The 12,159-nt window shown below is 44.7% G+C and overlaps 1 protein-coding gene across 2 annotated transcripts in view; it reads left to right on the forward strand.

Moving 5' to 3' along the window:
• Positions 1 to 12,159, forward strand: part of TKTL1 (transketolase-like 1) — a 40,119-nt gene that overhangs the window by 4,895 nt on the left and 23,065 nt on the right. For both annotated transcript variants that reach the window (XM_012662047.1, XM_012662048.1), the window contains exons 3-5: positions 2,541 to 2,638; positions 3,414 to 3,605; positions 3,690 to 3,817. In XM_012662047.1, coding sequence (XP_012517501.1) covers positions 2,541 to 2,638; positions 3,414 to 3,605; positions 3,690 to 3,817 — 418 coding nt within the window. The remainder of the gene's footprint in view (positions 1 to 2,540; positions 2,639 to 3,413; positions 3,606 to 3,689; positions 3,818 to 12,159) is intronic.

Here is a 12,159-nt window from a genome sequence, read left to right on the forward strand (position 1 = left end):
CGAACTCCTGAGCTCAAACGATCCTCCTGCCTCGGCCTCCCAGAGTGCTAGGATTACAGGCGTGAGCCACCGCACCCGGCCTCAGATTTCTGGTTTTAAAAAAGGAAGGATGTGTAGATTATCATATAACCACTGCGATCAAAGTCATTCGCCTTAGAGGGATAAAGAACACACTGGGTACTGTTCAGCTGCCAGAATTTGTGTGTTCATCAGATTTAGCCAGCAGATAAAATCAGGAAGAAAAGAGAAAACGCACAGGAAGCGCAGTCTATCATGGTTTCGACTCACAATGGAATAAATGGACACACTGCAGAACAGTTAGGGCCTTCGCGGTGGGTGCTCCCAAAGCAATCGTCTCTTTAGGTGCAGTTGTCTAATGCAGAGTATCACATTAAGAGGCTGACTGCCACAGCCTGGCACTGTCACTGACTGTCAGGTTCTTGGATTCCCTTAGAGCTGTTGTGCTGCAGACTTTCCGAGGTAGAGGGGCTTGTGATTCCTTCCCCCCCTCAGGCTTTTGTTTTTGTTTTATCAGCTCTTTTGTTTTCTCTAGCCAGGGAGGCCTGGAAAGCAACCAAAAGGCCTTTTTGTAAACTTGTTTTTTTTTTTTTTTTTTTTTATCGTTTCTTCTAATTTATTTATTTATTTAATTTTTTTGTGAACTTGTTCTTGAAGCACACTTTGTGCTGGAACAAAAATGAGAAGTACCATCTGGGAGAGAAGTCTTTGTTTTTTGGGTGAGGATAGTACCTTACACACATTCTAGCCCTCAGCCTCCCTGTGTTCTCCCACAGCATGTGGGTTATTGCAGAAAAGAAGAGAACCCATGTGGGGGCACTTCCACCATGCCAGGCATCGTGCTGATCCCCACCATTCTTAGTCTACCGTTACAGCCTCCTGCCACCTAAAGGAGGCTCTTGTCTCCATTGTACCCATAAGGTGAAGCCTTTAGAAGGTGGGCTCGCTTTCCCCATGCTTCACAGTGGGGGAGGCAGAGTTGGTTTGAGTGCTGAGCCCAAGCTTGGTCCATGGTATTGTAGGGCCTCCAAGGGTGTGCAAGGCAACTGGGAGCCAGAGCTTGTTACAGGAGTGAGGTCCATGCCATGGGGAGGAAAATGGAGCTAGAGACTTGGCCAGAAGAGACTTCAGTGGGACAGTTCTGCTAGGCTAGAGATGCAAAACTGAAAAGGAGTCCTGGGACACAAAGCATATAGAGAATGCCAGGGAAGTTCAAAAGAGCCCAGGAAAGAGTCGAGGGTAGGAAGCAAGAAGGGAGAGAGATCGGAGACTAACAAGTACCATTCATTCATCTGCGGTAGTGATGAACACACCAATCTCTGCTTGAATGGAGCTGATGTTTGAACAGAGGATGGGGACAGACAAGAAACAAACTCATGAATGAATAGATAGTATGTGAGATGGAGCTGAGCATTTGGAATCAAGTAAAGTAGAGGGGGTAGGAGGCACTAGTTGTAAAAGAATGATTCAGAAAGATCTCGATTTTGACATTTGAGCAGAGATTTGGAAGTGATCAGAGTGAGCTATGCACATATCTAGGCACAAGCACTCAGGTAGAAGAAGCCACAAGTGCTAAGGCCCTGAGGCAGGCCTGTGCCCATTGTGTTCAAAGGGCAATGAGGAGGCCAGGATGCTGGAGCAGTGGGAGGGGAATTTGGAGGTGATGGAGGCTGGAGTGGGTAGGCCAGTGCAAGAAGTTGAGCTCTACTTGATGGGAGATGGGAAGACCTGGGATAGTTAACAGAGACATGAGCCAGCTTAAGTTTTAACAAGCTCCCCCTGGTGGCTTGGGTGAAAATGGCTATGGGTGAGGCAGGGAGGCCAGGAAGGAGGCCTCTGCAATGATAGAAGCCATGCCGAGATGGTGGCAGCAGAAGCTGTTGAATAAATACAGTGTGTCTGAAAGCTTAGAACTGGAGCCTCTCCCATCAGTGCAGCAGACCTTTGTCATGGTCTTGTGGCCCTCAGAGGGGCCTCATTCTCTTCTTGTGACGATGATAACCCTGTGCATACAAACAGGATGTTGCAGGGGAGGGCAGAATGGTAGTGGAACGTCATTCTAAGAACCCGTATTCCCTGAAAGATTCAATGTATGATTTGTTCGTGGCTGGAAAAAGGCCTTGTGAAAATGGTAAGAATCATGCCTTATGTTTCCTGCTTTACACTTAGGGTCCCTCCTCTGTGTTCCCAAAACTCCAGTCACGCTCACCACATGGTGTGGATTACCTATAGCTCCCTGGGCATGGACAATGGATGTCTTCATTTTCTTTGTTAACCCCAGTTTCTAGCCCAGGCCGGGCTCTGTTCTTGACCTGTGGTCCACCCGTAACATTGATCTGAAACTTAGGGTGCATGTGGGTGTGGTGAAGAGGAATTCACCCAGCAGAGTGGGGGGGGGGTGGCTGTTCTGATGGTATACTGCTTAATGGCCAACAGGAGCAGCCTGCACTCAGAGCTGGAAGTTGACCTGATAACTGTCCTGCAACTGTGCCTAGGTTCATTAGGTCCCTTCTCTCTCACAGAGACTGTCATTTGTTGATGTGGCAACAGGATGGCTCGGGCAGGGACTGGGGGCCGCATGCGGGATGGCATATACTGGCAAGTACTTCGACAAGGCCAGGTAAGGTGCTTACCCAGAAACCACTTAACTGCCCTGCCCTGAGCCCCCTCTGGAGATCTCGGGACAGGTACCTAGCTCCATGGGGTAGAGAAGAACCCTATAGGGCCAGTCCCCATTCCATCCCATGGCAAGCCCTCTGCTCCGTTTCCCACAAGTCTGTTGAAATTCATCCATTATTGTCTCTCTTAGTTCTTATCCTAGGGTTAATAACTTTTTAAAACATTCCAACACTTGAGTGGGGTCTGGGAGATAAACATTCATGTTGTTTCTGTGTGGAGTTTAATGTTTGTAACAGAACGTTACGTGCTCCTGAGGTGTAGAATTTTTTGATTGTTTTAATTATTGTGAATAAACTATAAGATCAGAAATAAAAGATGGAAGTGCTTTAAAATGGAACTTGAAATAGAATATAAGAAAACATATGTGTAAATGATTTGGGGATTTAAGGGGACTGCTTTTTTCCCAATCCCCTCTTGTCATCATGCTTGTTGATCAGCAGAAGTGGCAGGAGAACCTAAAAATAGGCTCACAGCTAGAAAGGGAGAACTAGCTGAAAGTGAAGCCCATCTTGTGAGGCCCAAGCTTTTAAAGCTTCATTTCCTCAGCTGCTGAGTTTGGGCAGAGCTGATGAGGAAAATAGTCTTAGGGACCTGATGATCTAAAGCAGCTTCTCCAGGCTATTCCTTTGTTTCTCTTCCTGAAGTGCATTTGCTGAGTGGCCCAGATCAGCCCTCAACCCAAGAGAAGGTCCTAAACCTCGCTTGTCTTGCTCTAGCTACCGGGTATTCTGCCTCATGGGAGATGGCGAGTCCTCAGAAGGCTCCGTCTGGGAAGCATTGGCCTTCGCTTCCTACTATGGTCTGGACAATCTCGTGGCAATCTTTGATGTGAACCGCCTGGGACACAGTGGCGCCCTGCCCACTGAGCACTGCGTAGATATCTATCAGAAGCGCTGTGAAGCCTTCGGGTAATCATATCCTCTCTTGCTTTACCTTCTTTCTGTCCCACCACCCTTTGTCTCTTGTAACCTGGCCTCTTCCTCCATTGACAGGTGGAATACTTACGTGGTGGATGGCCGTGATGTGGAGGCACTGTGCCAGGTGTTCTGGCAGGCAACTCAAGTGAAGAGCAAGCCGACTGCTGTGGTTGCCAAGACTTTCAAGGGCCGGGGCTTGCCAAGTAAGTGTTTCTTTCCTGCTTGTGGTTATTAAAAACATCTGTCTGCACAACACAAGAGGCAGAAGGAGGCCTAAACTGGCCTAGGGAGAGGGCTTTTTTTTTTTTAATTTCAGAGTATTATGGGGGTACTAATGTTTGGTTACATAAATTGCTTGTGTACAGTTTGAGTCAAAGTTATAAGTGTGCCTATCACCCAAATAGTGTGCATTATACCTGTTAGATGTGAATTTATTCATCCCCTTCTCTCCTTCACACCTGCTTGATTTCTGATGAGTTTTATTTCCATATGTGCACATAAGTGTTGTTCAATTAGTTCCAATTTAATGGTGAGTACATGTGGTGTTGTTTTTCCATTCTTGTGATACTTCACTTAGAAGAATGGTCTCTAGTTCCATCCAGGTAAATACAAGAGGTATTAGTTAACCATTTTTTTTATGGCTGAGTAGTAGTTCATGGTATACATATGCCACATTTTATTCAGCCACTCATGTACTGATGGGCACTTGGGTTGTTTCCACATCTTTGCAATTGTGAATTGTGCTGCTATATTCAGTTGCAGGTGTTTTTTTTTTTTTAATAAAATGTCCTTTTTCCCTTTGGCTAAATACCCAGTATTGGGATTGCTGGATCAAATGGTAGCTCTGCTTTTAGTTCTTTGAAGTATCTCCATACTACCTTCCATAGAGGTTGTACTTGTTTGCAGTCCCACCAACAGTGTGTAACTGTTCCTATCTTTCCACATCCACACGAGCATTTGTTTGGGGATTTTTTTCTTTTTTTTCTTTTTTGAGACTGAGTCTCATCTCACTTTGTTGCCCGGGCTAGAGTGCCGTGGCGTCAGCCTAGCTCACAGCAACCTCAAATTCCTGGGCTTAAGCAATCCTACTGCCTCAGCCTCCTGAGTAGCTGGGACTACAGGCATGTGCCACCATGCCTGGCTAATTTTTTTTTATATATTTTTAGTTGTCCAACTGATTTCTTTCCATTTTTAGTACAGATGGGGTCTCGCTTTTGCTGAGACTGGTCTTGGAACTCCTGAGCTCAAGCGATCCTCCCGCCTTGGCCTCCCAGAGTGCTAGGATTACGGGCGTGAGCCACCATGCCTGGCCTGTTTGGGGATTTTTTGATAAAAGCCATTCTCACTGGAGTTAGGTGATATCTCATTGTGGTTTTTATTTGCATTTTCATGATGATTAGAGACTCTGAGAATTTTTCCATATGTTTGTTGGCCATTAGTTGATCTTCTTTTGAAAAGGTTTTGTTCATGTCTTTTGTCTACTTTTTAATGGGGTGGTTTGATTTTTTTTCCTGCTGATTTGCTTGAGTTCTTTGTAGATTCTGGTTATCAGCCCTTTATCAGATGTATAGCATGCAAATATTTTCTCCTTCTTGATTGTTTCCTTGGCTGTGCAGAAGCTTTTTAATTTGATCGAGTCCCATTTATTTATTTTTGTTGTTGCTGTGGTTGCTTTTGGGGTCATCTTCGTAAATTCTTTGCCTACACCGATATCTATAAGAGTTTTTCCAACATTTTCTTCTAGAATTCTTAGTTTCATGCCTTAGATTTAAGTCTGTTACTCATCGTGAGTTGGTATTTGTGAGTGGTGAGAGGTGCAGATCCTGTTCAGTCTTCTACATGTGGCTGTCCAACTTTCCCAGCACCATTTATTGAATAGGGATTCTTTTCCCCAGTGTATGTTTTTGTCTGCTTCATCAAAGATCAGATGGCAATATGAGGATGGTTTTATATCTGGGTTCTCTGTTGTGTTCCATTGCTCTAATGTCTGTTCTTGTGCCAGTACCACGCTGTTTTGGCTACTATAGCCTTGAGTATAGCTTGAAGTCTGATAAAGTGATGCCTCCTCGAAATCCTGGCCTCAAGTGATCCTTCTGCCTCGGCCTCCCTGAGTGCTAGGATTACAGGCATGAGCCACCGTGCCTGGCCAGTGCCTCCTGATTTGTTCGTTTTGCTTAAGGTTGCATTGGTTATTCAGTCTTTTTTCTGGTTCCATATGAAGCATAGAATTATTTTTTTCTAGATCTGTAAAAATGACATTGATATTTTAATGGGGATTGCATTGAATCTGTAAATTACTTTGGGTAGTATAGACATTTTAACAATGTTGATTCTACTGATCCATGAGCATAATGTTTTTCCATTTGTTTACATCCCCTGCGATTTCCTTCCTCAGTGTTTTATAGTTCTCTCTGCAGAGGTCTTTCACCTCCTTAGTTAAATATAGTGCCAGGTATTTGATTTTTCTTTGTCGCTATTGTGAAAGGTATTGGGTCTTTGATTTGATTCTCAACTTGACTGTTGTTGGCATAGAGGAGTGCTACTGATTTGTGTACATTGGTTTTGTAACTTCAAACTTTGCTGAATTTATCAATTCCAGGAGTCTCTTGGCAGAATAGAATCTTTGGGGTTTTCTAGATACAAGTTCATATCATCAGCAAAGATAGTTTGACCTCTTCTTTCCCCATTTAGATACCGTTGATTTCCTTCTCTTGTCTGATTGCCCTGGCTATGACTTGCAGAACTATGTTAAATAGAAGTGATGACAGTGGGCAACCTTGTCTGGTTCCAGTTCTAAGTGGGAATGCTCTCAATTTTTCCCTGTTGAGTATGATGTTTGGCTGTGGGTTTGTGTATGTTAAACCATCCTTGCATCTCTAGGATGAAGCCCACCTGGTCATGGTGGATTATTTTTTTGATGTGCAGCTGAATTCGGTTTGCTAGAATTTTATTGAAAGTGTTTGCATCTGTATTAATATGGGATATTGGTCTGTAGTTTTCTTTTTTTGTTGTGTCCTTTTCTCACTTTGGTATCAAGGTGATACTGGCTTCATAGAACGAGTTGGGGAGGATTCCTTCCTTCTCAATGTTATGAAATAATTTCTGCTGTGTAGGTACCAGTTATTCTTTGTAGGTCTGGTAAAATTTGGCTGCGAAACCATCTGGTCTGGGACTTTTTTTGTTGGAAGATTTTTATTGCTGCTTCAATTTCATTATTCAATATTGGTCTGTTCAAGAGTTCTGTTTCTTCCTGACTGAGCCTAGGGAGGTTGTGTGTTTCCAGGAATTCATCCAATTCTTCAACATTTTCAAGTTTATGCAAGTAGAGATTTTTATAGTATTCAGAGATGATATTTTATATTTCTGTGGTATCGGTTGTAATATTTCCTTTTTCATTTCTGATTGAGCTTATTAGGGTCCTTTCTTTTCTGTCTCTGGTTAGTCTAGCGAGAGGCCTGTTGATTTTGTTTATCTTTTCAAAGAACAAACTTTTTGTTTTATTAATCTTCTGTGTAATTCTTTTAGAATCAATTTCATTTAGTTCTGCTCTGAATGTAGTTATTTCTTTTCTTCTGCTGGGTTTGGGATTGGTTTGCTCTTCCTTTTCCAATTCTTTGAAATGATTCATTAGATTGCTGATTTGTGATCTTTCTGTCTTTTGGACATAGCCATTTTAAGGCTGTGATGTTTCCTCTTAGAGCTGCTTTTGCAGAATCCCACAGATTTTGGTAACTTGTGTCCTCTTTGTCATTTAGCTCAAAGAATCTTTTGATTTCCATCTTAATTTCCTCCTTGACCCAATACTTGTTCAGCAGGTTAATTTCCATGACTTTGTATAGAGTTGAGTGTTTCTGTTCTAATTGATTTATACATTTATTCCACCATGGTCTGAGAAGATGCATAGTATAATTTCTATTTTTTTTTAATTTTTTGAGACATGTTTTGTGGCCTAGGATGTGATCAGTCTTAGGGAATGTTGCGTGAGCTGATGAAAACATCATATATTCAGTAGTTTTGGGGTAGAATGTTCTGTAAATGTCTGTTAGGCCCATTTATTCTAGAGTCATGTTTAAGTCCATTGTTTCTTTGTTTATTTTCTGTTTGGAGGATCTGTCCCATTCTGTCAGTGAGGTGTCAAAGTCCCCGGCTATTACAGTGCTGCTGTTTATAATTTTGTTTAGATCAAGTAGGATTTGCTTTGTGAATCTGGGTGCACCTGTGTTAGGTGCATAGATATTTAGGATTGTTAAGTCTTTTTGTTAAATTGTTCACCATTATATAATGACTATCTTTGTCTTTTTTTACTTTTGTTGATTTGAAGTCTATGTTATCTGATATGAGAATGGCTACACCAGCTTTCCTTTGGTTTCCATTTACATGGAATATTGTTTTCCATCTCTTCACTTTGAGTCTGAATGAGTCCTTGTGGGTCAGATGCATATCCTGGAGACAGCAGATACTTGGCTTGTGTTTTTTTATCCATTCAGCCAGCCTATGTCTCTTGAGTCGGGAGTTCAAGCCATTCACATTTATCGAAAGAAGTGATAAATGGGGTGGATTTCTGTTCATCTTGTTACATAGAACTTTATTGCCTTGTTTTACCTCTTGAACCAGTGTGGTATCTGGGCTCTTAACTTTAGCTTTTGGATTGTTTTACACTAGTGGGTGTCTATTGTGTTGATCAATGTATAATTTAGATCTGAGTACTTCCTGAAGGGCAGGTCTGGTCTTGACAAATTCCCTCAGTGTTTGCTTGTCTGAGAAAAGTCTTTATTTCTCCCTCATATAAGAAACTTAGTTTTTCAGGATACAAAATTCTAGGCTGGCCATTATTCTGTTTGAGAAGACTGAGAATGGGGCCCCAGTCCCTTGTAGCTTGTAAGTTGAGAAGTCTGCAGTTAGTCTGATGGGTTTTCCTTTGTAAGTTGCCTTATGATTCGTAGGAGTTCCTCTTTTGTGTTAACTCTGGCCAGTCTGATGACCATATGTTGTGGTGATTGCCTCTTGCGATGAATCTCCCATGAGTCCATTTTGCTTCTAGTACCTTGATGTCCAGATTTCTAGCAAGACCTGGGAAATTTTCCTGCAGTATTCTCTCAAATAGGTTTTCCAGCCCTTATGTATTTTCTTCTTTACCCTCAGGGATGTCTATAATTCTTATGTTAGGCCTCTTTACATAATCCCATATTTCTTGTAGGCTTCGTTTGTTCCTCTTATTTCTCTGTTCTTTCTCTTTGACTGACTCGTTTAATTCAAAGGTGTTGTCTTGTAGCTTTGAGATTCTTTCTGCCTGATCCAGCCTACTCTTAAGGCTTTCGACTGTGTTTTGTATTTCCTTGAATGAATTTTTCGTTTCCAGAAGCTCTGCTTGATTTTTTTTAATAATTTAATTTCTTTAGTGAATTTTTCATTCATTTATTGAATTGTTTTCATGGTTTCCTTGTATTCGGTTTCTATTTTCTCTTGTATTTCATTGACCTTCCTTAAAATTCATATTCAAAATTCTTTATCAGTCATTTCAATATTCTTGTTTGGGTTGGTTTGCATTGGTACAGAGTTATTGTTTTTTTTTTGAGGGGGGGAGGTGTCTTCTCACTCTGATTTTTCATGTATCCAGAGATCTTTCACTAATTCCTTCTCATCTGGAGCAGCTTTTGCTTCTTGTTTTTAGATTTTCTTTTGATTAGATAATGACAAGCCCAGTTTAATCTCTGAGACAGTGGGTGGTACTTAATGGGTGAGACTCAACTACACCCTGTATGATTGACTCAGTAAATGCTGTAAAGGGAGTACAAATTGACCTCCCTGTCAATCGGTGGTGTTTGCCGGAAGGAACAAGCTTCAGTGTTGTTTTTAGGTCCTGTGACTGGCTTTAGTCCCTTCTGAGAAGCACTTGATTTCCCCAGGTGGTGTGTGGGGCCCTGGAACTTCAGGTGATTCCTTTTTCTCTGCCACAGCAGAGGCGGGTAGGGGAGTGTGGCTGGACAGGACTGGGTTGTATGAGCTTGCCCTCAGGCTCCACCAAAGCTGACAAGGTATCTGTTTCAGCAGGGGTCAAAGGGTCTGCTCCCAGCTTCTAGGCAAAGCTTCCAGGGAGGGGCTATAGTGGCCTCACCCAATCACAAATCTCCCCCCTCCTTGTCCCCAAACAATGCAGTTGAGACCCGGAGGTACGGGATCTGGCCTGTAGGCCTGTCCCTAGGTCCCCAAAGATCAATCCCTGACTGTGCCAGGGAGAAGCATGCTGGTCCCAAGTTGCCCACGGGGTTCCCAAGCAGATTTGATGTCCGTCTGCCTCAGGGCATGCCCCGCACTGATGGAGTCGCTGGGCAAGTGGCACCAGGGAGGGCCAACAGGCGGGGAGCTCACAGACCGAGCACCCCCTCAGTCTGCTGTAGGATCCCTAGAGAAAAGGACTCAGCCCCATTGTCCGTGGAATGAATCCTGAGCGTGGTAGCTCAATTGTCTCTCTCAGCAGCCACAGGTGGGGGAGGGGAAGGAGAGGAGAAGCAGTTCCTCAGAGCCCTGGCTCAGTCGTCTCTCAGCAGCCATGGTCAGGGCAGGGGAAGAGGAAGAAAAGAGTATGAGTGAAATAAAGCTAGCACTCTGGTGGTCTCTGTCCCTCTCTCCAGAAGGCAGCCCACCCAGAATATCCAGGCTCTGGAGTCACACATATCCCCTGGGACCCACTGGCCCCCTGTGGCTCCCACAGTCCGGGCTGGAGTTGGAAAATGTTTGTGTGGGAACAAATAAGACAAAAAGCGAGGGGCTGAGACCCCCTGGGAAGGACAAACATGCACCGTGGGTGGAGAAGCAGTATGGCATCTCAGCCATCTCAGCTCGAGTCTGCAGTGATGGGAAGTGACCCCGAGGGTGCCAGCTGCCTGATGGTTTGTCCTGATGAAGCTCCCAGTTCACTGGCGGCAGCAGCTTTTGGGCTTGTGAAGTAGAAGAGCTCTCCAGCAGCTCAGGAGCCCACTGCCTGCCAGAGATATAGGGTAGAGAGAAATAAGCCACTCCACCTGCCCTTCTCGCTGGACTGCAAGCCTCTCGGGGGTTGATCTCTGCCAACATCCTGCTCCTTCATGTTCTCATTCTGGGGGCTTTCTTCCCGTGCTTGAGGACTCAGGAACCTGCTTGAATCTTCATCGTGGCTGCTCTGCTGACTGTTCTGTTGGAGTTTCTGCAGGCCCTGGCTCTGACCTATGGCTTGGATCTATGGCTCCAATCTGCCAGGCTCCGACCTTATGGGATCCTCGTGCCGAGCTTGCGGGGGTTTCTGAGAGCAGGGGCTCAACGGCCCTGCTCTGCTGAGTCCCTCAGCCGAACCTCCTTCCTGAATCTCTAAGGAGGTCTGTCTTCTTTAATTCAGTTACCGTTTAACTCAGTTACCAAGGCTATGCTTATCCAGCTGTTTCCCCCTTTGGGTTACAGGGTCAGCACCAGCTACCTCTCGGGACAATGCTCACCTGCATGACGAGGTCTGGAGAAAGCTGCGCAGCAGGGAAGGAGGCAGTGGAGAGTGTTTAGTGAACAGTGGTTATGCCTGTAATATGTGCTGGAGGCCCCTGCTCTGTCTTGCCTTCACCAACAGTGTCTGGCTAGGGTAGGAGGGAAAGCTGAAACCCCCAGGAAGTGAACAGTGGCTTTCTACCTGCGTGAGTGAGCAGCTGGGAAGACAGTCTCCATGGTCAGGATAGAGTCAGAGTCAGGAAGCGTGCTGTGTGTCCATACATGCTTACCTAGGCCTGGACTGTGTGGAAGAACACACAGAAAACTAGTAAAGCATCACCTCTGGGAAGTGGAGCTGTGGAACCTGGGGTCTGGGGAAGGAGGGAGTTTTGAAAGAGTAACTCCTTGCACATTTCAAGGCTGACATCTGACATTGTTTATCTCATGTTGAAATAGTACAAAGGATGTGGTTCCTTGTTTTTTTAAATACAGAATTTTTAGAATAAAACTGTTCTATGACTCCACCCCAAAATACAGTCTTATCTGATACCTCCAGTTCAGTAAATGACAATTTTCCCAGTGTGCTCCTGGCAGAACCCTGGGTATTATCCTTGCCTCCATTTCTCCCTGATATGCCCCCACACACATACCTGGTCCCTAGAGCGCACCTCACATCCACTCCTCCTCCCCATCTCTACTGCCATGACCATTGCCACACCCTTTCATTTCTCCCAGACTGCAGCAGTTTCGCCAGCAGTCTTTCCGCTTACAGCTTGCATCCCCTCCGTGCCAGCCCCCGCACTGCTGCCACAATGATCTTTCTAAAATGAATCTGATCAGTCGCTTTCTCCACTCCAAGCCCTTCAGTGGTTTCTCGTCTTGCTCGGGATAAAACTCAAACTCCTCGTCATATCCATGAGACCCACCCTCCATAGTCTGTCCCGCCTGTCTCTCCAGCCTTGTCTCCCTCACTCTCCCCTCCTTTCACAGCACCTGGGCCAGTGGCCCCCTCAAGAGCCTCAGGCTTTGGTCCAGGCTGTTCTGTCTGACTGCAGTGCCATCGCAGGCCCTCTGTGCCAGGTTTTTACTCCTG

The sequence above is a fragment of the Propithecus coquereli genome, unplaced genomic scaffold (genome assembly GCF_000956105.1).
Source record: "Propithecus coquereli isolate 6110/MARCELLA unplaced genomic scaffold, Pcoq_1.0 Scaffold748, whole genome shotgun sequence".
In the NCBI taxonomy this organism is placed as follows: domain Eukaryota; kingdom Metazoa; phylum Chordata; class Mammalia; order Primates; family Indriidae; genus Propithecus; species Propithecus coquereli.